Source organism: Anthonomus grandis, chromosome 7, assembly GCF_022605725.1.
Source record: "Anthonomus grandis grandis chromosome 7, icAntGran1.3, whole genome shotgun sequence".
NCBI classification, from domain to species: domain Eukaryota; kingdom Metazoa; phylum Arthropoda; class Insecta; order Coleoptera; family Curculionidae; genus Anthonomus; species Anthonomus grandis.
In genome coordinates, this window is record NC_065552.1 from 31,423,999 (window position 1) to 31,451,848 (window position 27,850).

General features: G+C 30.5%; 1 protein-coding gene across 5 annotated transcripts in view; it reads left to right on the plus strand.

The window, feature by feature from the left end:
• Positions 1-2,901: 2,901 nt before the first annotated feature.
• The window catches only part of LOC126738115 (uncharacterized), a 72,164-nt gene continuing 47,215 nt past the window's right edge, over positions 2,902-27,850 (plus strand). For 2 of the 5 annotated variants that reach the window (XR_007661222.1, XM_050443272.1), the window contains exons 1-3: positions 16,077-16,314; positions 18,609-18,906; positions 27,577-27,727. Coding sequence is in view for 4 of the 5 variants with exons in the window: in XM_050443272.1 (XP_050299229.1) it covers positions 18,675-18,906; positions 27,577-27,727 (383 nt within the window). In the remaining variant the exon portion in view is untranslated. Of the gene's footprint in view, positions 3,130-7,646; positions 7,726-16,076; positions 16,315-18,608; positions 18,907-22,739; positions 23,042-27,576; positions 27,728-27,850 lie in introns of those variants that run through there. The other 3 variants (XM_050443274.1, XM_050443271.1, XM_050443275.1) reach the window with 3 other exon arrangements.

Genomic DNA, 27,850 nt, shown 5'->3' on the forward strand with positions numbered 1-27,850 from the left:
ATAACAAGAAAATAATTAGAAATATAGACGCTTGCTATTAAAAAATGCTTGATATGTAGTATTAAACAGAAATATAGGGAGTTACAGGATAAGATGCTGATACTTAAGTCGAAAAATTAAATCCATTATCCCAAAGATGCTGGTCATACACTTTTATAAAAGGTAAAAACACAAAATCACAACAGCATCACAAGATTTTGTGTTTTTACCTTTTTATATAATTGATACTACTTTTATATAATTGATTTTATATAATGGGTGTTAATTCATAGGTGATTTTAAAAAGAAAAGTTCAAATAAAGCTTTTTATATAATTGATTTTATATAATGGGTGTTAATTCATAGGTGATTTTAAAAAGAAAAGTTCAAATAAAGCTGTTTTAAAGTCCTTAACTTTTGGGCTAGTAGAGTGTTATAATCATTAAAAAATCGTTTCTTCATCATAAGCTTAGTAACTTCCTAAGATATGTTTCTAAAATTTAGCACACACCCTCTGAGTATCAATAGCAATTTTTTGATCTAGGAGATTTTTTCTAAGTTTAACATAGTGGCGTTTGTACAGGAACGTATACTCAATATTTTTGAAGAAAATTATGTAGTACGCCACTACTTCTCCATAAAATTAAAACTATTTTTATAATCCCTATTCATTTTAGGACAAATTTAATTTTTGGACTTTTTTTTGTCCGACATGCGATTTTAGCGAAAAAAAAAACATTTCGATGCATGGTCAAATCATTACGAAACTGTGAAAGCCACCAGAAAGGGGATGCCAGAGTTTCGTAAGCCCATAAAAAAAGGAGAAGTTGAGAGTGCATCCACTGAAAACATGTTAGCCCTGAAGTGGCATGATAAGAAATTTGTGCACATGTTAACTTCAGTATCAAAGCCATGCCTCAAGGAAACCGGAAAACTCAATCTTAAAACTGGTGATCGTGTTTTGAAACCTCAGTGCGTGTTAGAATATAATTTAAAGATGGGAGCAGTTGGATAGATTAATTGCAAATTAGTTTTGTTGATTGTGCTAGAAAATCATTGAAGTGGTATAAGAAACTGTTTTTCCATTTAATGGACTTATGCTTGTATAATGCGTATATTTTATTTCAAGTCAAAACAGGAAATAAACCATCGTTTTCAAACTTTCGATTGCAAGTGGTGGCTCAAATATTCAAAAAATATCCCATTTCTTCGAAGAAACGAGGCGCACTTGGTAGTGTTGATAATCGAGCTCGACTAATTGAAAGGCATTTTCCAAGCCCCGTTCCACCAACTGCAGCTCAAGGATCGAGAACACAAAGAAGATGCCATGTTTGTGCCACCACACAGCTTCGAAAGAAAAAACGCTCAGATACCCGCTTTATGTGTAAAGAATGCAATATTGCACTTTATGTGCACCCTTGTTTTAAACAGTATCAAACTCTTAAAAAGTTTTAGAAAACTATATTTGTTATTTGTATTTTCGTTCGTTTGTGTTTTTGGTTTGTTCTTTGTATTTTCTATATAAGAAATTAACTTTTGTTTTTTGATACTTACGAGTTCCAGAATTTAAAAAATGTGAATTTATGTTGTTACAAATGCCTTTTACTTGCCCCTAAAAATACAAAAATGCCGTACCTGTAGTCCGTACCGTCAGTCGTCCTGCTACTAAAGATAAGATATGTTTCTAAAATTTAGCACACACCCTCTGAGTATCAATAGCAATTTTTTGATCTAGGAGATTTTTTCTAAGTTTAACATAGTGGCGTTTGTACAGGAACGTATACTCAATATTTTTGAAGAAAATTATGTAGTACGCCACTACTTCTCCATAAAATTAAAACTATTTTTATAATCCCTATTCATTTTAGGACAAATTTAATTTTTGGACTTTTTTTTGTCCGACATGCGATTTTAGCGAAAAAAAAAACATTTCGATGCATGCTCAAATCATTAGGAAAAAAATTATTTAAATATTCTACATAATTAATTTAATTAGCCCACGTTGCTGTACGGCCGCTACTGGTTAAATTTTAAAAAAATCTCCTACACCAAAAAATGACTCTTAATACTCAGAGGGTGTGCTAAATTTCATAAATATTGACAGGTTTTTTCCTTAATATTTTAACACCCTCTAGCTCAAAAGTTTACATCGTCTGATTTAAACTTTTCCTCTTAAAATCACCTAAGGATTATCATTCTTAAGGATCAGCATCTTATTCTGTAACATCCTGTATAGTGCTATTTTTATACATAAAATATTTTTTTTAAACAATCAATCAGACTATAATTTGTAAAAAAATATATTCATTTTATTGAAAAAAAAAAGTACACATATTAATTTTATTTATTTTGACATCTAATAAGTGTAGATTCTTTAAATTAATTAATTGATTTTTAAATAAAGTTGATCCATATTTTAGTCACTCGTTGAATATTCCACTTGATCAAAAAAAACTGGGGTGTTGTAAATCTTGCAATGTCTTAAATCTACAGCGACTGCTCTATCAGGTCAGCAGATGGTAGAATGGTCCATTTTTCATTATTTGGAGCTCATGCCCTATATGATTATAGTATATTGTCCTATCATTGTTTCTTATGGGATCAAGTGTTTTAAGCTTAATAGAGATGGAGCATAAACTCGTCGTGTTCAAGAATTTATAGAAACTTATGCACTAGTTAGTAGTAAATATTAATCTAAGATAATTCTAAGATGATCCAAGATGAAAAAAGTTGATCCTCAAAAATACTGTAAGATATAAGATCCGGTTTCTGGGAAGTTTTACCCCCTTAAAGGGGAGCAAACTCATTGCAACCCCTTGATGAAATCCGGCAACAGAGCTGCCGAGTTAGTCATGACGTGCCGTGGGGAGTCCGGTCGAACCCTCCGCCCTTCGCGCTTCGATCGAATCCCCTTTGTATCTTATCTTTCATTCCTTGATTATATTTTAATAAAATACGGAAATGTAGACACAGAACGTTGGGCCCTTAACTACAAGTATTGTTAAGAATTCATTTGTAAAATTGCCGCGATATGTGAATGTAAGCAAATATTTTGTCACAAACTCGAGTATTGATTGGTGCAAATTAAACGTGTAGTGATCTGGAATAAGTAGTTGCAAGGTGTATTTTTATGGATGGTGAAGGATAAATGTAAGGATATGTTATTGATTATACTAATTTATATTATAAAAGAACTGTACAGAACGCGCGTTATTAATGTCAACCATAACATAATTTTCAACAATCATAGTTCTACGGTTATTAGCCGAACAAAATTTGGCCTGTGTTATTACTAAACTAATTTTTCATTTTCCAAGTTGCCCAACGTATTCCGGACTTATTGAGGTTTATAGGCGCATAAAATCCAATTTTTACTACTCATAATATAAGAGGGGAATTTGCGCATCTGGGTAAACATCAGACTGACAAATTCATTGCCGACGATTTCCGCGTTTTTCGAGACGGTATCAGGAGAGATGCCAAGAAATGTATTACGATTTCTGGATATGAGTTCTATATGATTTATAATATTCCGGAAAGAAAACATGGTGACCCATTTACAACATATTTTTTTAATATAGATTTTTCCTTAATAAAGGTCACCGTTTTTTTGATCTCGGTGTCTTTTTTGTTATTATTTTTGTTCTTCTGAAACTTGTTATTTTATTCTTAACCAATTGTTTCCGAAAATCCCAGTGGATCTGCAAAAATAGTTAAAAAAAAAATAGTTAAATATAAACAAAAATAGTTTCACCACTTCACTCAAATACTTCACGTGTTTCGCTAACCATTTTAGCATCTTCAGAAAAAAATAATCTGTTAATAGGCAAAATTAATTTCCAGTTTTACGCCTTTGTTAAGTTAAGTAATATGTAGACGAACACATGTTGAAATTTTTGACGAGTAGACTTTTGGTAAAATGACAATTATCAAGATTGTTTTTATTTCGTTTTAACTGTGTTGTCGGGTGAATGTTTTTTAAAGAAACCTTTTAGAAGTGTATTTATGTATTTTAATATTTTGGAAATTTTAAAGAAATGTACGTTTGTCGTCTTTTAGCCATAGTATATTTGACAATTTTTGTTTTAACTAATGTAGGCACTTTAATTCTTTTATATTCAAATCAAATCAAATCATTTATTTCCATCGACATCAAAACAATGTATAGGAATTGTCAATAAAAAACTACAATGCTAATAAAAGTAGTATAAAATTACAAAGATATGAAAGGAAACAAATTTAACTTAATTTAATCAATAAATCTACAGTTAAAAAACTCTGTCAACGAGTAAAAAGGAAGAGAACTAAGAGCCCTCTTAAAAGTTGGAAAAGTCTTAGCTTTCTTTATTCTACATGGGAGATGATTAAAAATTTTGAGAGATGTAATTTCCGGACCATCCTGTACCTGCGACAACCGGGTAAAAGGGATGTATAATTTATCTGCATTTCGAGTTTTATAAAAATTAAGATCTCTAGATCTCATGTAGTTTGAAAGATTTTTATGTACTTGACATGCTCCAAGATATAGATGTTAATTATAGCATAGATTTAACTAGCTAACGCAAGTTAGTTGCGTTAGCTACTAACTTGCGTGCTAACTTGCGTTAGCTAGTTAAATCTGTGATTATAGTTAGGATTTTTTCTTCTTTAAAAATATCACGGCAAGTTTCTCTGAAGTAAAGTCTAAACAACGTACGTACAATGTGCTTTTGATTTATTAGAACTCTTCCAATACTGGAGGAATTACCCCAAGCTAATAAGGCATAGGATAGAGTGGAATGCACTGAGGCATAATAAAAGCTTTTAAGTGTATATGCATCCACATAGTCTCGAAGTTGCAAGATAGCATAATTGCTGCGGGATAATCTATTGCACATAGGTTCCACCTGAGGATCCCACGATAGATGTCTATCAATTAGAATTCCCAAGAAATTGGTAGTAAGCTCCGGTCCTAAATAGCTTGACAACTGCTGATGTATCGTCGTCAAAAAGTGTTATGTAGCTGTCATTAACCTAGAAGTCATTAATAAAAAGTAAAAATAAAATGGGCCCAAGAACACTACCCTGTGGAACCCCAGTGACGACGGTTGCCCAATCAGATATGGTCACCTGACCACTAACTCTCAATCTAACAATCTGGGTTCTACTGTCAAATATGATTCAAGCCATTTATAAGCCAGACCTCTTATACCATAATGAAAGATCTTATTTAATAGTAAAGCATGATTAATGGTATCAAATGCTTTAGTAAGATCAAAAAAAATACCAACAGATTTTAATTTCAATTCAAAATTATTTAATATATTTGTATAAAGAGATATTATAGCATCTGATGTAGAGTCCAGACCTGAATCCAAACTGATGACATGACAGTATAGCAATATAATCTAAAAATGCAATAAGTCTTCTTTTAAAAGATTTTTCAAAGATCTTTGAGAATACAGAGAGGAGAGCAATAGGCCTATAGTTACTCACTTCTGCTGCCTCCCCCTTTTTATGAAGAGGTATGACAACAGCTGATTTTAGCTCTTAAGGAAATATCCAAACTGAAATGATAAATTCAGAAGATAGGTAAGTGGAGAGATAATATGCTCAGCACATGCTAGCAATAAGTAACAAGGTACCTCGTCTACACTGGATAACTTTTTCCTGGAGGAAGATTTTATAATCTCAAGTGTTTCTCCATCAGTGAGAGGGAATAGAAAAAGAGATTGGGATAAACTGTTGAAAGGCACATTCATTCCCCATGGGTGCCTGAAAATTATCTGTGATCTTTCGCACTGACTCTACAAAAAAATTATTAAATGTATTAGCAATATTGAGGTTGCCAGTAACTTTCTTTCCATTATCAGTAACCAAATTAGGAACACACTTTGTTCCGCGATTTGAAAAGTTCGTGATTGAGTTAATAATTTCCCATGAGGCTCGAGTTATATTGTTAGAAGTAAGCAACTTTGTTGAATTATAGGCTTTTTTAGCATTTACGATTTTTTCTCTATGTACCTTCAATCTCCTTCGATAGGATGTCAGTAACTCATGGTCATGAACGAATATTATTTGAATATTAATTGAATTGATTGAATATTAATAAGTGAGCGTGCTTATTAGGACCTAATGCATTTACCCCACCCCCCTTTTTGATTTTTAGTCCCCGACCTGAAGATGCGCGATAAGCTTTGTAATCGCGAAACCGGTCGTCACAAAAGAAAAAATAGGAATTTTCTGGAAAAATAAAACCTTTTTTTACTTTCACCTTGTAAATTTTAAAAATTTTTGATTTGGTAAGAGAACTCCTCTTCTGCAATTCTGTTTTTCTATTTCTCTTCATTTATTATGAGGGGATAGTATAGATAATATAGAAATAGGATAAACTAGAAAATACCTGGGTAGGTGCCAGTGAATTGAGTTGTGAGTGAATAGTTCCTGCTTTGACACGTTTTTTATTGGTCTATAAAAAAATTTTAATTAATCTAATAATTTTTACTGATCAAAACAAAAAAGGTCACTAACACAATTTAATATATATGCGTAGTTTAAAAATGAATGCTTTTTTGTGTGCTTAATGAAAGGCTATGAACACCATAGAGTGAAGATGAGTATGAGTGATCACTAAAGCATATTTACAAGTTACAATTATTATGTGTATAAATACGCAAGTAATGGGAAATGGATGAGTTAGATAAGTCTAGGGAAGCGTCGGCGTCCAGAAACTGTCTGTGATCCTAGCATATTAAATGGTTAAAAAAAGTAATTTTAAAAGAGCCGTTTTACACCGCACAGAGTCACTCTGAAATTAACCAGAAAGGATTCGTCAAAACTATTTTCACAAAGAGTTAGCTCCACCTTGAATAGAGTATATATAAGTTTAGTGAGTAAGTGAGTGAGTGTATATAAGTCAGTAAGTTTAATAAAAAGACCAATTGCTCCATACTGTTATCCTCTCCTGTTCGTCATCAGGGGTCTGGATTTATTTCCTTAATATCTCGGTAGACATTTTTAATCTCTTAGTCTATTTTGTGACTTATTGGATTTTAAGCTGTCATATACCTAAAAACTAGTCACATAGACAGAATCCGGTATGGTAGTGGTGTATATTTTCCATTCTATTTTTTTTCATGAGGGGGGTTGTTGACCTGTCAGGCAATACATATAAAAAATATAAAAATGAAGAAGTAAATTTCATCTGTACAGTTTCTCTATATTTAAAGTGCCTAATGTTATATTCTAAATAAGTAATTTAACTTAAATTTTTGGTTCACATGGAAACTTTAGTTAAACTGTCGAAATTTTGGACGTAACGAACTCACCCCTGAGTAGAGTTAAACATTAAATGGTTGCATATCTAATTTAGTTGGGCACAAGAAGAACCATCCAGGTCTTTAAGATTTTTATTTGCTTTTTAAAAATAATTAGCATGTTTCTTTTTTTTATAATTAAGCGCGGATTTATAATAAAGAGAGCATTTATAATAATGGCTATATGATAAATATACAGAACAGATTAAATCCTTAATCTAAAAACTTCCAAGTTTGGGTAACTAATTGCTGGTAAACCGGACATCTGGTTTTTTAAAGTTTTGTAGCGCAGAAAATATACTTCCTGAACACATACAATTTCTTAATACACATTTCTAAATATTTTTAACAGTTTATTTTTTTAATTTTTAGATGTCCGTTTGAAAAGCATAAAATGGTATATCACATGGATTTCGGATGAATATTTCCAAATTTAATTGTTACAATAAAGGTAAGTACTCACTTCTCTAATTTGTTTGTACAATATCTTAATGGTAGATGTACATACATTCATAGATTGATCCCGTGACAGTAATAATTCATATACTAATAGTCAAAATTGTCTGTGTAATAATTCATTCGTATGCATGAAACGAAGAAAGAAAAAAGAATGTAGCGGTCTGAAATTCGCTTGCGCCAGTCTTCAGTCATCTATCCATAAGAGTAAAATTTATTGTTTCTTGCACGTGCAAATAAGAACTTACGTGCCACGTGCCTATTCCGCTAGGTGATTATGAATTTGCGTGTGGCATAGGAAATCGATTTTTTATATTTCCTATTTCATTATTTTCGTAAGGGTTTTTATCGATTTAAAAACTCTTTCTGACATTTATCACCTAAGTATAATGATTATATGTATAAATAGCTAAGTACAAATTATCTAAAAAGATTCACATATGAAAGAATTCATCCAGTTCGCTTAAAAAGACCCTGAACATAAATAATGAAAGTAAATAAAAGTTAAAACATAAACAAAAACCAGTAGGTCATGAGGCTTAAACCAATACCTTTCACTCTGTTTATTATAAGCTTTATACCCCTGCGAATTCGAAAATTGACTGAAAAATGACTGAAAGAATAAAAGAATGTAAGCGTAAGACTAAGTAAGATTTTTAAGATTATTAAAAATGAGGCCTAACTCGAAGGCGGAAACATCATTTACGCATGTTTAAATGGGGCTTTTTATGGGTAGCAAAAGCAGACTTAATTCCTGTATATAAAACTTGTATCCCTAAATTTATTTACGAGACTAAGGTGCTCTTGTACCCTAGCTGACACTTTTCTTCCAGATTGTCCTACATAAACAGCAGAACAATCTGCACATTGTAGGCAATATACACCAGATTTAAAGAGACGGTCTGGTTTATCTAAAGTCTTCATTAAGTTATTTTTAAGTGAATTAGTTATCTTAAAAGCTACACTAACAAGAGGCTTTAAAAATTTGGCTACTTGTTGCGCAATACCACCAAAATAGCTTAAGCATCTAGAATTTTTAAAATTTTGTTCAGTATGATAGTTTGTACCTTTTATAAAATTTGAAGTAAAGGCTGTACAATTTGTGTAAAGAAAAATTATTATTTAAAGCATTCTTTTAGAAAAGCTTCGATAAAGGTAATTTAAAAAGGCGATAAAATAGAGAATTAAAATCAGAAAATATATGTTGATGGGGTGAATTAAAATTACATTGAATAACGTTGTCAGTGGATGACAGTTTTCTGTATACTTCGAACAAGACATTGTTGGAATTTCTTTAAGGAAACAGATCTAAAAAGGTAGTTTTTTATCTGATTTCTTTTCCAAAGTAAATGCTATATTATGATAAATTGAATTGACAAAAGTTAAGAAATCGGAAAGAGCCTCATCGCTGGCCATCCGTAAACTTTTGTATGTAATGCAAAGCAACTGGACATCATCTGTTGCTCCAAGTCATTCATAAAAACCTCGCTTAGAAAAGGTGAAAGACAAAAACCCATAGCAAGACCTGAGCATCCGGTCATCAAACTTAAAGAAATTCTGCTAAATATGACTAGTTTGGGAAGTTTTGTGGAAATAAGGAGTTTTTTAATAATGATGGTAATACAGTCCTGTGAGGGTATACTGGGGAAAAGATTTTTAACGACCAAGGAAAGTAAAATGGCGTCTTCTGGGATTACAAAATTTTTAGGTTATTTACAAATTCTATTCTTGAGAGAATATATATTATGAAAACCAGAAGTCTTTCTTAAGACATTATTGAGCGACGCGGATAATTTGTAACAAGGCGAATCCATAATAGAAACAACAGGTCTAATTGTTATCCTTATGTATTTTGGGTAAAACATACAAAAGTGGTGTTTTAGGGTTCATGGAGTATAAGTTAGACTTGGAAGTTCCAAAATATTTCTCTATCTAACCTACTTTGTACTTTATTGAAAAAATTACATGTAGGATCTTTATTAACCATAGCAAAGTCATCAAACGAATGAAACTCGGTCACCTTAGAAGATTTATTCATGACCACCAAGCACGAACCTTTATCAGCTTTAGTCAATAGCAAATTATAAGATTTGATTTTGTTCTTAAGAGAAAGCAAGTGGGTTCTACTGACATTATTTGATGGAAAATCTTTACCTGAATTTAAGAATTTAAAAAACCCCATTCAAAGATGCGTAAATGATTTTTTCACCTTCGAGCCAGGCCTCATCTTTTATAATCTTAAAAATCTTTATCATGGATTGTCTTGCTACAGACGATCTTTACGAATGATGAAAATGTTGAAATGTGTATTTATTATTTTTTTTATTGAGTCGATGTTTTTTTGTAACTTTTATTTATTTTTCCGCATATAATCACCGTCTTCTTTTCCCTGACGATGAATTAAATATAATTCAAAACGTTGGCCTAGAAAACAATTGTTTTCTTTAGTTTTGATCAATAAACCCCCAACCACGTCATTTACTTAATATGTTTTAAGTTTCTTTCTATTTATTATAATTATTTATTTTTAATTATTCTCGTTATGTGTTAGAATGTGGAAGTGTTATAGTGGAAGAATACTAGTGAAAACTGAGTATTACTAAAGTAAACTCCGCCTTTTTTTCTATTTATTCTTCTAGTAATTTTATGTTTTTATTGACAGAAATAAAGAGTAGAGTTCATAATGGTATTAAATTAGTTGTTAAGTAGGGAGCACGTAATAAAAAACTTTAACTACCTGGAAAATATAAAAAATCATTTTAAAATGCTTAGAAGTCATAATGAGTTAGCGATGTTAAGAGCTAAAATGATAAGACGAAATCTTAAAAACGCTAAAGCTAAAAAATACTTCTAATAAAAATAAATACATGTTTTACTTTAAATTTTAAAAAATGCACTTTTGTCTGTTTTGACCTTCATATCAAACAAAGCATGAGCCGCTACTGAAGTTTTATTAGAACCATTGGATGCTTCTGTTAAATCATTTCATCTGATCCTCTTAAATCATTTCACAGGAGTTTTACCCTATTTTAATGACGGTTTTATAACGGCTGGTTGTTTATGGGGTGTAACATAAGTGTATAACTTTAATTTTAAAATGTCACATAACGATCCGTAACTCATAACCTGGCTTCTTTCATCGTTTCCGAGCTATATTTAGAGTGATGTTCCTAGGGATGCCTAGGGATGAAAAATGTGCCAAATTTATTTGACATTTAGCAATAGCATAGCCATTGCTTTTTATTTGCTTTAAATATTTATTTTATGGAATTTATTTTCTTGTAAAACATTTAGTGTTTATAAATGTGTTGTAAACTAGAGTAGTTGTTTATTTATGATTTTTGAACTCAGTTTTAATACTCCAAAATTTTTTTTTGCGGATGTCCCAATGTTTTACAGGTTTGCGTCTTCTGTCGATGCCTGTCATTGGCTTCAGAAGAATTTTAGTACTTTCCTAAGATGGTGTTGTGATAATGAAGAGTAATTGAGATTTACCAAATAAACTTACTTAGTACTCACTTTTAGAACTTACCTCAGTGGCCCAGTGAAAGACCTTGGAGTTACACTGGAGTTATGTACCGTGTATCATGTATGTATGTGTTATGTATGACATATAAGCGTAAAAAATTCTGTTTTTCTAAAATAGCTTCTATGGCCTAACCACAATAATATGTCATGATCAGATTCGACAGCTGCTAAATCATTAAAGATTTGTGGTTTTCTGGTAAGGTGTATCTCTGATTTTAATGAAGTAAATGCTATTAATATTGGCTTTTATTATATCATAATACTCGAGCGTCATTGCATTAAACTGAGCAAGATAGAAAATCATCAGAGAAGATTTGTAAAGTAACGGCACTTTTTTAGAGTGTCGCTGGCCTAGGAAAACGTAAGAGTTATCTTAAGTAATAAAATCGATTGTTCTGAATTATTAATTTGTTTGTATTTTCTTATACCTATGAAACATCTCTTTAAAACTGCACTTTGTATTTTGCGAATACACGCACTAATATCAATATTGTAAAAATTTTGGCATTTTTAATGTGAGAGATTTCCAACAATCAAAATTTTGAATTTTTTCAAAAAACGTTAAATTTATTGAGAAATATAAAAAAATCTTAAATTATTTTAAAAATGTTTATAATATATCTTTTTTTATCTCATCGAGTATAAATTTAAATTTTACTTTATTTATAGAAATATTCTTATAGGAAATTAGTAATATACACATATATTATTCAAAAATAAATATTAAAAGATGAAACTTTATTTCAAATGCGATATTATGAATTACATGCATTAATATTTTGGACGGATTTAACGAGATCGTTAGCGAAGCCTTTGCCATTCCATATGTACTAGAAGTAGATGACGTTTTTAATTGCTATTAACTAGGCTTATTGTTTTATACTGCAGAAAACTAAAGTATAAAACAATTGTAATTGTAGCAGAAACAATACAAATTAAATACGATGAGCTCATTTTAAGTTGCCTCTGAATTTTAAATTAATATTATGTACCCCAAAAATATCAGTTAATTAAGGCCGATAAAGGGGAAAATAAAAATTAATTCATCGCTACTAAATGAATTTATTCCCTTATGTTACCGTACATACCACAATATATTAGTCACCGAATTTGTGACGATTTTACTGTGACAACTAAAAATAACATGAAATTATGTACCCAAAATAAAAACTTTCACTTATTTTAAAAAAGTACATCTGGCTTTTATCTAAAGCGGTTATTAATAGTTTTTTTCGGGAATTACGAAAGTTATGAACCATGTTATTTCTATTAGAGTACTGCCTAAGTTTTTTTAATGTATTATTTATGTTCAGCTTCCTATAAGAATTAATTTGGTTTTACGTAAGGACCTTCGAAAGTCAAATATTTAAACTTCAAGCTTAGAATTCGATTAAGAGCTCTTGGTGGATTACTGCAAAAATTAAAATGGTTGGTATTACATTTGTTATTTGTTTTAATTGTATGCACTAGAGCCAAGGATAATATAGAAGTATTTTTAGAAATATTTTAGTTGTTTCTCGAAGGGTCATCTTGTATATGTATTGATTATCCCTGGTTTATAATGGGTGACTTTAATTGTAGAATGGGAAACTTGAAGATATTTCTATAGAAGAGCTACAAGGTATAGCAAAGTATGGCCTCTCGATGCACCAAGGACGTGAACGTTGATTCTAGAGGAACTAAGCTTGTTTATTTGATGTCCTGTGTTTAATTTCCTTGGTAGGCTTAATGGTAGATTTCGGAGCGATAACCCTGATCAGTTAACTTTCTGTAGTCAAGGTATTAGAACAAAGGGTCTTTTTTGCAAATAGTTGTGGTCTGCCATACATATCAGACCAGACTTTAAAGTTTACCATGATTACTTAATGGGCGATCACTTTCTTATATGTACGAAAATCAAAACTATAGACAATATTTTTATAAATTCTAAAAATGGCATGCAGATTGTATTCTCCAGCATACCATATATTAAATGAAATAAAACTATTTCAATCTGTCTTAAAACGCAATATTTTTTAGCAATAAAATTTCAGTAAGCAATAGGTAGAACATACAATAAAGTTTGTACCACGGTTTACGAGATCCAAAATTCGGGATGTATAAGGAAAGCGATCTCTAAGATTGCGTGGTTGAATGTCCAATTAGATTAGAAAGAAATAATGTAAACTACCAAACTAAACTTTGCAAAAAAAACAACTTTTCACCTATCTATCGACGACAGTTTATTGATGCTCAAAAAATCTAGGTACTCCGTAACTATCAAAACCAAAAAAGGAACATCACAAACATATGGCTTTTATTTTATGTAATGCAAAAAACCTGTTACGTTTTGTCGCTTAGTCAACACCTTAATAAGTGAAAACCTGTTGCGCACAATTTAAATAAACAAAGTTGGGAAGATTTTTTCACGCAAGTTTACCCTGTTGATAATTTAAAAAATTATTCTTAGTTTCAGTGGAAAATATGGTCCAATTCTTGACTCTGCTATAATAATACAAGAACTTTGTCAACCCCTGCCGAGATGCACAAATAATATAACTCCAGAAAATTATCAAATTGCTTATGAGCTTCTAAAAGCTTTGCCAGAAAAATAACAAACTTTGAAGGTCTTGGCTTCTATGGGCACTATCGGGAAAATTCCAACGGTTTTGACTTAGTTTTGTCCTTCTAAATTTAACGAGAACATCTGTAAGTTTGTACCTCTTATATGCTGAGATCTTGCATTTTTAGAGTCCATTTTTAGGTTCAAGAACGAGGTCGAATAATTACTTTTTCCGAATTGTCAAAGTTCTTTCATTCCTTTAGTTCTGCTATTAGTATCCCGTTATAATTCGGTGTTTTCGTGATGTAGGTTATACGAGCAAGCCGCTGGTATAGTTCGAATTCGAAAAAAACTGAATTTTTGGTGAAAAAATTCTAAGGGGGGGGGGGGGTATATCTGAAAAATTAAAAAACAAACTTTGGAGGTCGATATCTTGGTCGATAACTTTGAGGGTTTTAACTTAGTTTCATCCTTATAAATCCAACGAGACTAACCGCAAGTTCGTTTCTCTCATATTAGCTGAGATCTCGCCTTTTTGGGGTCCATTTTTGGGTTGGGAAACATGAAACACGCAAAAAAATTACGTGTCTGAGCGATGTTCAACCAGATTGTTATATGTTAATACGTTTACCTGTAACAGATATTTTTCCAGTCTTTTTGGACACACTGTATAAATATAATATAAAAAAAGTTTCAAACTGACAAAAAAGATAGCAAATGTAACAGTGTTCGTTACTAAGAACACTATGCTCTCTATAAGTAATCTACATTTTGTAATCTATACAATGTTGTACATCTGTGTTTGTCCTTCCCTTGAAACATAGGTACGATGTTAAAAAAGTTATGTGTTTTATATTTGTGATATCCTCATGACAACATTTGGTCATCTGGGTAGTGGTTTAAATTTTTTTCGAAGATAACACATCTTATTTCCACTACTTATTACTTGATATATAAAATAGTACATATGTTGTTTGCTTCTATTTATCATTATAAGTATTTTTTGTCTATTAAGGTAAGGTGTTATATTCTGCCTGTAGGCTATTTTATAAGATAACCTCATACGACAGTTTTGATTTTTTTAAGACTTTTCTATTTTATATATTATAGAACTACCATAGGCAACGTCGGAATAATCAAACAAGGGTATTACATAAACAGTATTTTTGTTTTTGCAGTAAATCTTTTTTCAAGTTGTAAATATTTTTGAGCCTGAGATATGCTATAGTAAATTTATTGTTTACATGATGTTGAACAGATAATTCCTAATCAAAGATAATTCCTAGATGTTTGAAGCACTGGTATTATGCCATTATTTATTAATATCTGAAAAACATTTTTTTTGTTTTTGTTTGTTGTCTATCTTTACTAGCTTTATCTTTACTTATGATCAATATTTGTGATTTTTGTGCATTTAATTTTAGGTTTTAATTTTTTGAATGTAAACATATTCTGTTTAATTCAGAAATAAGTTTTTCTTTGTCTTATAGGATGGTAAATATATTTATATGAATGGTAAGTTGAGGGTGGTCTGCAAATTGATTAAACTTACAAAATTCAAAACGCTTATATATGTCAGCATATAAATCGCGAATAAAAGAGGCGAAACATAACTATAACGGAATTATATGAACAATAAAAAAATTTAATTTAATTAAATGAAATTCGATTTAAGATAAACTGTTTATAAAGTACATCAGATTTTAATATTTAATTGCTTTTGATTCCAAAAATATTGCAAAAAAAAACGAATTTGAGATTATGATTCCTTATATTTTATATTTTTTATTATGCAACGAACAATAATAAAATCTAGTTTTCAAATTTCCTTATAGTATTTTTGTTTGTGGGTGAAAAAGGTGAAAAAATTAAATAAAACAATAAGAAAAGTTTCGTGTCACGAGAATATTACCCATTGAGGCAAATTATCACCCCAATAAAATAGATATTAAGATAAAACCACAGAGACGAAAGATCTCCCCTGCCATAAAACCTAAATATACCCTCATAATTAAGCTAAAGTGGGCGAAAAAAAAACGATAACACGACTTAAGGGCACCATGACCCAAAGTTAATAATAAAACACGCATCCGACGACTCTTGTTTACCACTTGGGCTTTTCTATTAATTTGTCAGTCTATAATTAACACCAAACAAAAATAATCCCGCTTGCATCAGGTCCATATGCCACACTCGGTTTCTAATATAGAACGTATGTCGTAGTAAAATCTGGACCCTCTGGAAGAATGCCAGTTTTAAGGCGCACCCGCCTCTATTACTCAGTTTAAAGGTGATTAAGTGACGTGCGCCATTTTCGTTTTGTGAATAACTCGAGAAATATGTGAATTTTGGACTTTTTTAAGACTATTTCGAGTGACTTTTTCAACGATAAAAGGACTGTAATAGTGTGTACTAATTATTTAGTACTTATATATACACGCAACAGTGGATTATATTAAATATTAATATCGTGATATCTGGCAGCCATTTTTACTGTCACCCAGGAAGTACCCAGTGTGTTCTAATTTTGATAATAATTTATAACAAATTTGTCGTGATTAAAATACTTACTATAATTGGCTAAAATACAAGAGCTTTGCATGAAAGAACCAACTCTTAGTCTAAATTTAAAATTTGTTTTGTTTGGCGCCTATAATCAGCTAAATAAATGTAGTTTATAAAAGAAGGATTTTTCAGGCATGCGCCTCAGTTTAGTCAAATGGTGAAACTGTTATATCTAAATACAAAGGCCATTATTTATAAGAATATTTTTGGGGCTATATACAATGGATGATTTTAAAATTATACGCATCTAAAACTTTATGGACAAGTAAACTAATTACCTCGTATTAGTCAAAGCTCAGTAAGCGACATTTAAACGAAATAGCGATTAGCTATGCAACATAATATATTTACAAAAAACAAATTTTATATTAACATTTGATTTTTTTATTGTCACAGTTATTGTATAAAAAATTCACAATTTACTTTATTTATATTAAATACTGGCACTAGCGAGAGAGCTTGAGATTGCAAAATAAAATATACGACTGCTACTGGCGAAAACTAAAAGATATTTTTGAAGGAATTATTATTAATGTCACATTTAATAGCGGGCATGACTTATGTATATGCTATATGAGACCAACTTTTATGATACGTTTTTATTGATAATTAAATATTTTTATTAAAACATATCTAAAAATACAAAACACAAGCCTTATAAACGTAATTAAAAAAAAGGATTTACAAGAATAGACATTTGAAAAGAAGCATTAATAAGTAAAAATTGTGACAGTTTCCCTTAAAAAGCTTTGTTTTTTTGCGCTATGGTATTGGAGCTAGAATATGTACAGGTTTTGCAAATTAAAATAAAATAATGACGGATATTTCATAAACCGTTTGCTGAAAAAAAAACGTTAAACCTCTTGCGAGGGTCTTCACCAATCCCATCTTAAATGGAAATAGGACTCAGGTGGTACTTTATGGTAAAGCGGTACCTTATATCAAATTCTCTTTTCAATATATTTAGGTTTTTTAAAGTATATAAGTCGTTTTTAAGAAAATAAGAAAAGAAGAACAATGATAATGAAAAAATAAAAGATTTCTCAATCTATCGCTTTATAAAAAAAATTATAATCCTTATTTTCAATCTAGCTTTATATCACCCGCAGGAGTGAACAAATGACAGAAAGTATCTCGTGGGCATACTTCATTTTAATAGTCAAATCATTTCAATAAATCCAACAACAAATTAGGGAAATTAGGGTTTTCTATATTTCTCATTACATTTATGAACCAAAACTGTGTTTCCTTAGAAGTTCAGTGTATTTACATTTACAATTTGTTTAAATTAAGTATCTCATAGGGTTTTGTCGGTGACTAAATTTTGTTACGATCTTTATTCTGCTACAGAAAGAGTATCGCTGAACTCATTATAAAAATGGTAAATGTACTAATATTGCAGCACAGGTATTTAAGGAAATGATAAATAAGCATGTTCACCAAACATAAATTAATCAGGGTGGTAGTCAGAAAACCAATCGCACGAATTCGAAGGACAATAAGACCGTAGGGTCTTATACATTAGGCAATTAGTTACCATTAGTTTATGGCATATTTCGTACCTATATTTGAAGAATTTTAAGGACATTGAAATTTTATCATCATAGATTTATGAAATTTAACAAGTCATCAAATGAATTGCGTCAGTGGATCGTTGATGAACATCAGGTCATATACAGTTTCGAAACTTTATTGTATGAATGCAGTCGGTCAACACTTTGAACACTTATTATCATGAATTGATACAAACTGTTTTCACAGTCCTATACTATTAGTGGAGGACTGGCTTCACAAATTTGACCATTAAACGAAGAAAAAGATATAAAATTCGTGTGACGTGACTTACACATTCTAGCCTCACATTTCGCTTAAAAAATAAGTGGTACACAAAATTTTGAATAAAATAATGATTTTAAATTATTAAGCTGGTAAAAAAGAGCCCTAGCGCCCATTAATCACTTAAAAAAGCTTCTTAGGGGAAATTTGTTTTAACGAACTAGTGTTTTAGAATCATTAAGTATTAATGAAATCAAACAAATGCTCTTAATGCTGGTATATCAGAGACTGACATAACCTACTTTAATCAGATTATAATTAATGTTTACCATTTTATAGTGCATTTTACTAATGTTGCAATCCTTACATACTGAATTTCCACTAAATGATAAAAGTCAGCAATCATGACGCGACGAAATTTTATCATCTAAATTCAACATTATCCCTAACTCCATGGTCTTTTATAGTTATCGTCAACAATCTTGGATAAACTAGCCATATAAAATTACACTATAAACTGATTTGTACACTCTATGACCGAAGTATATAAAAATGCATCATCCGTCACAGTGCAAAAAAATAATGTATCTCGCGATTTCGGGAATAATTCAGCCGGGAATGTGAAAAGAAACATGATCGTCTTACTGTTGTGTGTGATGATGAAAATCGTGGAATACGGGGGTGGGAATACCCCCCAAAATCAGCAAAATAGGCCGAAGTGTAAGAGGTATAGGAGACAACATCGGAGAAGACATGAACATAAAGGTAAACCATAGAAGAGTTTAATTTTTCTGCTTACAGAGGCATATTAAATTAAGAAAATACTGAAAATAATGTTTAAACATATAACTTGGAATTTTAATTTATCTATAAACATTAACGTATAAATAGATGTACAATATAAAAAAACAGCATGGGAGAGGGGAAGATCTATTAAGTTTAATAAAATATAATTAAATTGTTAACATAGTTTTAATCTGGATCACAATCAAACTTAAGAAAATTGGTTTCTTTTCAGAAAGAAAACTTTGTCCTTTGCTGAATACATAGAAAATAGATTAAAAGTTCTTAAAATAATTAAAAAAAGTTTAAACTTTTAATAGTCGAGCATCTTCTAGCATATAAGCTGAGAAGTTACATACTTATTTGTTATAAATATCATAAAATCTTTAAGAATTAATGCAACTTGGAGTGCCTTTTAAGAAATATCTTCAATTGCTTGTTTTCTTATTGTTGTTTATCCACATTTTCATTTTTCAATACAATTATTTTATTTGTTTAAACTGTTTAAATCTTGTTTATATTTACAAGTGTTTGGTATTGATTTTTGACTTCTTGTTGCCTTAACCTTTAAACTCTTTGAAAATATTTGGGCGTTATGAAAAAAACTTGGATATTAAAAAAATTATATTTCCAAAGTCACGTTGCGATTTTGTTCTCCGGATCCGGTCGATATTAATTTTTATGGCTGATACAATCAGTATAACAAATATATTAAAAAAATATAATCGAAATGTTATTTCTCTTTTATCTTTTAATCTCCGCTACCTTTTTTTGTGTTTGCAATTATTTCGAACATTGATAATTTCTGAGCCTTTTCGATATTATTTGAAGAGTACAGGGAAAAAACGTGCAAAGTCAGTATTTTATAAAAATTAAGATAATACGTTTATGTGTTTCCTTTCAAAGAATATTTTCATATAAGCAATTAATACCGGCAAGAAACGCACTGTGTCACTGGATATTTGCAGTTTTTAAATAACTATGCAGGGAAAGAACGTGCAATGTCATCGCGATACTAGATAAAAATGTGTTAAGTCAGGAAAAAAGGTGTTGGGTTGAGAAAATTATATTGTTTTTTTAAGCTCGTAGGTCAGTCTGCCGATTATTTTAACTGAGTGAACATGGCGAGTGACACTAGTGGTGACGAATTAGATAAAAAAATATGTAGACTATCTAAAAAACGTAAAATAACTGGTCGTATGTCTGATGTTTTAAAAAAAAAAACGCTTACAGAGTCATGAAGTATGGCCAGACTGTCATTGTAAGCGATTTCAGTGCTTTGAAAAAGTTTTACCTAATGAACGGGCTAAAATTATTAAACATTTTAATGAGTTAGGTTCTTGGGACGAACAAAGTGCCTATCTGTGTGGCCTTATTCTTCTAACTCCTGTTTTCCAACGAAGAAATCGTCGCCCAGAAGAAGAAAGTCACTTCCGGCAGGCTAGTTACTTTTATAAGGTAAGAGTGCTACGTAATGAAGGAACAGTCGACATTCCAGTATGTCTTAAAGCATTTTGTTCACTTCATGGAATTACACGAAGAAGAGTTCAGACTATTCACACTTCACTTCTAGTCAAAGGAGTTGCTCCTAAGGACAACAGGGGGAAACAATCCTATAAACATCGTGCACTTAAAGAAGATATAAAAAACTGTGTTATTTCTCATATTCGTTCGTTTAAGGGTAGGTCTAGTCATTATAGCAATAAAAAGTCAAAGAAAATTTACTTACCTGAAGATTTGAACATTCGCAAAATGCACTCAATGTATAAATTAAAACATCCAGATAAATCTGTGTCTTACGAAACTTACAGAACTATTTTTTCGACTGATTTTAATATCAGTTTTGGATATCCCCGCTCTGACACCTGTTCCAAGTGCGATGAATTCAATGCTAGATTAAAGTCGCTAAATTTAAGGCTTACCCAAAACATCACTTTGGAAATAAAAGAGTTCCTAAATCGCAAAATAAGAAAGCTTACATTAGAGAAAGAACTTCATAAGAAAAAAACAGAAGCCTTTTATGCTAGGAAGAGACAAGCTCGACTTCAAAGTAGGAAATCAATAGAGATAGAAGCGGTGGCCATGGACTACCAAAAAAACTTACCAGTCCCGAACATAACGACTAATGACGTCTATTATAAGCGTCAATTATCTTTTTATTCTTTTAACATCCATAGACTTTCGGATGCTGATTCAGTATTTTATACCTATTCAGAAGAAGTAGCTAAGAAGGGTTCTAATGAGGTATGTTCTTTTTTAGAAGATTATGTTACTCATCATCTTCCTAGTAGCGTTAAGATTTTAATAATTTTTTGCGACTCTTGTGGAGGACAAAATAAGAACTTTACAGTGTTTCGCTATTTGCACTACCTGGTCCACCAAAAAAAGAGGTTTCAAACTATCAAAGTTGTATTTCCGATTAGGGGCCACTCATTTATGGAGTGTGACAAAAATATGGGTATAATTAACTGCAAATCCAAGACCGAACTACCTTCAGACTGGGTTCGGGTTTTCAAGGAAGCTAGAGTTAAACCAACACCTTATAAAATAGAAGAAGTTAACGACAGCCTTATAAGAGACTGGAGTGCATTTTTGTCTCCTTTGTATGTAAAGAAGTGTCCGTTTTTGAGTCGACCAATAAGAGAGTTGGAAGTCACTGTGAATCATCCAAGAATGATTCTTCATCGTGAAACCTATAATGGATCTTGGACTACTTTCATCGTAACTAAACCAGTCTCCAAACTCATACGAGGCCCACCTTTATCTGAAAAGGAGTTTCACTATCCACCACGAGCTTATAATGGTAAGTTTGTTTTTTAATTCCTTTAAATAATAGTGTTTTTGTTAATAAAATATTTTTTTAGGTAAAATTCCTATTTCAAGAGAAAAATACAAAGATCTACAGCAACTGAAAAAATTTTGTGACGAGAGCACGTTTTCCTTTTACGGCAATCTTCCTGTACTACCCGCAAAGAAAATCCCTAAAATGAACAGAAGAGAAAAGCCCGTTAAAACAACAAAAAATAGGCGCTAAACACCAATATAGTAAATACGGTAACATTTAAAACAAAGTGACTTTGCACGTTTTTTTCCTGTTTTTTTTTGTACTTTGGTTGGTTTTGTAATAAAATTTAAAAAACTAATTGATATTTTTTAATTTCATTACATAATTTAAAAAGCTAGTATACGGTATAATAATTGTTTCCAAAATCAAAATTTTAAAAAAATTATTAAAAAATTTATAGCGTTTTCAAATTTAAAATTTTATTTTCTCAAATTCAATTAATAGTGACTTTGCACGTTTTTTCCCTGTGGTCTTCATTTCTAATTGTTTTTAGTTGATTTTAGTTTCTGTATTTTCTTCTTCCAGCTTTGTAAATGAGGGTGTAATACACTCTTTATGCAATAAAGCATTTTTTGATTTTAAATTTTTATTTAGGAAATGCCACGACTACGATTTTTGCATTACAAAGAAAAAAATATTGGTCTCAAAAAAAATATTAAAAATAACCAAGATACCTTGCGATTCCAACTAAAATGGGACTCAGCGTATGTATCTACTAACTTATCTTTATGTAATAAATTGATAATTTAGTTCCTAAGTAAAAAAAAATCCCCTAGATACGCATTTTTCAAAAATCAGTGTGTTTCGGCCTTATGAATCATAAGAAAATTATTCCGTTACGCTTCGTTTTTTTTTACGAACATTGCTTAAGCCATTATCTGTCAAATTAAATGTCATTGGTATATGTCAAAGCGGTCTTGTCACGATGTATTAAACGTCAAAATTGTCAACATAAACCATCCAATCAAAAATATTTTAAAATATTAAACTTGTTTGTTTTCTTTTTATTCGGAAATTGAATAGATAACAAAAACCCATCAAGTTAACAACGGTGATTAATTATTGACCGTATTAACTCAACTCTAGTGCCAAATATTTTTTAATCACTATTACTTCCCGTGGTAATTAAGTAAAGTATGCGTAGTGATTTCACCTTTGCCATCCCTATTATAGAGTGATTGTGAAAGCTATTTTCATTCCATCAATTTCATAATAAAATATTTGATTTGTGTAGAATTTTGTTGGCGTTTTGAAATGGGAAAATGAGACTTGGTAAGTGTGTAAAAGAATGCAGTGTTTGCACAAAACTATTGTCCCCATTATACAATGTAAATGTTATAGTTAATGAGTGTAGTGAAACCTGTGTAGGAGTATAGATAATTCAAATAATCTTTAATTTAATCACTCCTATTATAGTCATCATTTACTTTTCTTAGAATTGATCCTATCAATTGTATTATTATGTTAAAAGGTGATATCTTTTTAAATATTAGTTGCATATACCTTTACCATGCCACTAAACCTTAGGATAGGATTACTCTGGGCGAAACCCTGGATCAATTTTGCTTCGCACTTCTTTTAGCTCCTTTCACTCTAAAACCTTTTAGGTCAAATGACATAAAGCAAAATTGTGATTTTTGTTATCTTATGAGTACAGTAAATTTAGTTTTTATCAAAGTGTCATTTCTTAAGTTCCTTTCCCAACTTTATGTCTGATGTGATTTTAAATTTCATTATTTAAAGGCATTTGGTATTTATTATCAATACAACTAGATAAATAAAGTGTGTCTCTATAAGTTTAAGCTAATTTTTATCAGTTTCTGAATTACAGTGTGCAAAATATCAAGATTTATGAGAATAACTTTTTTTAAAACTTGAAAATTTTAGAAACAGTTTCAATAGAAATTTTTTACATATAATTTCCTTTTGTATGCTCTACAGACACTACAACATGATTAATACACTTAAAGATGTTCTGGATTATTGGCTGTTGTTCAAAATTTCAAATTATTACATGTCCATGTGCACCATATCAATGGTGTTATTGGGCCAATAAACTGGGCACATTATGCCATGGACTTTGGAATATTTATTAAAGTATTTAATATTGGGTTTATCAAAGTACTTGACAACTAGACCACCTTATTATAAAAATAAGGGATGTAATGAAATTACAGCAAGCATATTAAAATTTTTTAATCATTATTCTAAAATGCAATGTTGTGTTTACAGAATAAGAGTGGTATTTTCAAAATGTGCAATAGTTTCGTTTACATTAAGCTTTTAGTTTATAGAAGTTTGATGTTTAGTAATTTTTATGTAATATTTCTCCTACTTTTCTATGAAAAAAAACAACACAATTTTTTCTTCTTGAAACCATCTGCAGCTAGATATATTGAAAGTTGTATTACAAGAAATATCATTTAAATGAAAAATGAAAAATGTTCTATACAGGATATTTTATAGGAGGTTTTTAATCAAGGTTTCTGTTACTTTTTGATATAAGTGGTAATATTGTAATACTGAATTATTTTAGATAATAGAGTAAGGCCTGTTTCATTGTTTGCTAAAATTAAATTTAATTTTCATCATCAAGTCAATTGTCATCATCAACCCCTGTATACTTTATTCATGTTAATCTAAAGGGAAATCTGGAATGTCTTTTTTTTTCTTTATTAAAAAACCAACATATTTTTCTGTCACTTAATAATTTTGTAGGACGTTATTCAGCTAAGATAGCTGGTAACAGGATAGCTTATAAATCTTTTAGATTAAAGTAATAGTGTACTATTATAATAGTTGGATATAGTACTTCAAAACTCATCTTATATATTTGGAATTTTTAGCGAGGGTATTACTTTACTAGGACTTTTTAAAATTTTAGTAGTACAGTTTCAGGTTTCAGGACAATTCTACTATAATGGTTTGTTTAAAACTTTGACAATTATATTGAAACATGTTATGATCTTAAATTTTATATAATACCTGCTTGCTTTTTCCGAATTCCAAGGCATATTAGAAATAATAATTCACATAAATTCTTTTGGTTGGAATTCATACAACTTTTTTAAAACAATACTTTAATGACACTAGTCTGAAAAATTTGAACCTTTACTTAATTAGTTATTCCACTTGTTCTCCATATATTAATTAAATAGTTATTTATCAAAATAAATTATAAAATGTTAAATTAATGCACTAAGATAACAAATTAAATCTACCTACAACAATATTAAATAAAAAAAATTGTGAAATATGTAGAATTACCAGAATAATAACCCAATAAGCACAAAAACTTAAAATTCGATGTAAAATTAATTTAAATGTCTGTCTTTGTATGTCCCCATACAGATAAATAATTATTTTTTATTAACCTTTTATTTATTATTTAAACATTTGCACTTCATCATAAATACAAAATACAGTATCAGACAAAAATTAAGCAACACTGTTATATTCCTAAAAAACTTTGTGACTGTACCTCATATAATTAGGAACAATTTTGTGGTATCAGTACATACCTTTGTTAATCGTATTTAAACATTCTTTGCCTCTTGTGATGAATAGCAAGAGATTAGTAAATTGTTTTGTGTTTAAATTGTGTTTTTATGCATTTTTTCATGGACAAAAATAAAGCGACTTCATCAATATTGTTCATACCATTAGTAGATCGTAACATCTGTAGTAACCCATGTAGTAACATCGGTTTTGGTCAGTATCAAATCTATATTTTGTTTAAAAATGCCTTGTGGTAAAAGTTTTTCTATTGATCTTAAAGAAAGAATTATTGCATCATATAAGATGGGAACACTACAATACATAATAAAACGAGAACTAAGGGTTTCAAAATCTGTTGTGTCGAGGACCATTCAGAACTATAGAATTAGAGGAAAAGTAGTTAACCGAAAACAGACGGGTAGACCGAGAAAAACTTCAAAGACACTGGATAGAAAAATTAAAAGTATCTTCCAGGCAAATCCTTTTCTGTCAGCAAAGCAAATTCTGGCTGAAGCTGGGGGCTCTAATGTTTCCTCTCGAACGATACGACTAGTTGAAGCAGGCTGAAAAGCATGCAAACCTGCCAAAAAACTGCTTCTTAGTAAGAAGAATATTAAAGCACGTCTTCTGTTTGCAGAACAACATACTCACTGGGCACCAGAGCAATGGAAAAAAGTACTTTTTAGTGATGAGTCAAAGTTTAATTTGTATAAAAGTGATGTGTTCAATATGTTCGTCGTATTGCAGGTAAAAGACTTGACCCAAAGTATGTCCAAGGTACTGTAAAACATGGAGGTGGCAACTTGTTAGTGTGGGGTTGTTTCTCTGGCTATGAAATGGGACCAATTTACCAAATTGAGGGCATTATGGATAGGTTTAAGTATAAATATATCCTTGAAAATGTCATGCTACCTTATGCCACTACGTTTTGTTTTCCAACACGACAATGATCTAAAAAATACAGCAATATATATAAAAGAATGGTTTAATGAAAATAAAATAGCCATTCTTAAATGGCCAGCCCAATAGCCCGATGTTAACCCGATCGAAAACCTGTGGGAAATTGTGGATAGGCAACTTAGAAGTAAAACCTATAAAAACAAAGAGTACATTTTTGAAGAAATTAAAAATATATGGAAAAATATTGATCAAGATATAATTGATAATTTAATTTCTTCCGTGCCTCAAAGGTGCCGCCAGGTAATCGCAAATAAAGGCTTGTGGACTAAATATTAAGGGCGCAATCTGATAATGTTTTCTTTTATTTTTATTGTAAGAGTCGCTTGATTTTTGTCGTATAGAAATATTTAACTTTTCTTTTTCTTTTTATGATCTTGTTTATACGGAAGAATTTTGGTATGTTATGTAATAAATATATGTTTATTAATGAGTGTATTTGTTTTATTGAGTTTTAATTCTTCTTGTGTTTTTGCTTTTTTAATAAAAGAAAAAAACTGTATAGTCGCTCTATTTTTGTCTGATACTGTATCTATTAAATATAATAATCAAAATGGCAAAACTTATTCTATATAAAAAAAGTTTTCAAATGTATAATATACATATGTAAGACAGTACAATTAAAGATGCTTACATAATATTATGTTCCTAAAAGTGCTAAAAGTACATAGAAATCACAGTCCTTACAAATTAAATTAAAAAGATTTTTACATTCTGGAAATTGGGGTATAGAAACTATAAGTGCTTATATTTTATGTGGTATAAAATATTACTAACCAATCCAAGAATGGTGCACTATCTCTACAATTTTTACAAAAATTTTTTAAACAAGATTAAACAATAATATTTAAATAATAAAATGGAACTTAATAAGACAAAAGATAGAAGAATTTGATAAGAATCAAGCCAGTTGGGCTAAAAATTTGGAGAGTGAATATGGGCTGCCAACACCACATATCTGTCACACTTAAATGATTTTGAAAGTTAGTGTTTCACCTAAAGTGTTTTATCTGGAGATATTTTATAGAAATATTCTACAATTATAAATTAATATAGAGCAATTAATGATAATTGCTTTTCTGTTGAATCTGAGCTCTGCAACTTCAACAAATATGAAATACATAAAAAGGTTTTTACGGGACAACAGGAACATGTTGGGTCCAATTTGTTTTGTCCAGACTTTCTATTTCTAATGTCTGTTTAACTTAACAGAGTTAACATGTATGTAGTTAAAAGTAAAAATATTTTTCCTACTGTGTATCTAATAACTATATTTAATAATAAATTACCCCAATAAAATACTCCTTCCTTTACCACAAATTAAACACTGAACAAACATCTCTTTTTTTCAGGCAAAGGCATGAGTGAGTTGGGGGTGCCTCGCATGAGCCCTGACTCAGACTGCAATAGCAACCTAAAAGGCTCCAGCCTCAGCATAGCCTCTTCCCAAGATATTGAGTTTGTACAGGACAATTCTGATTATCAATGGTTTTTGGATTATGGGTAAGAATTTTTTTTTCAAGTACAGGGTGAGTTTTTCAAAGCGCGGAGTAGTATTAAGCATTGATGATATTATTTATCGATGACGTGCTCCTGGACTATCATTTGGTTAAGCATTCTTCACAT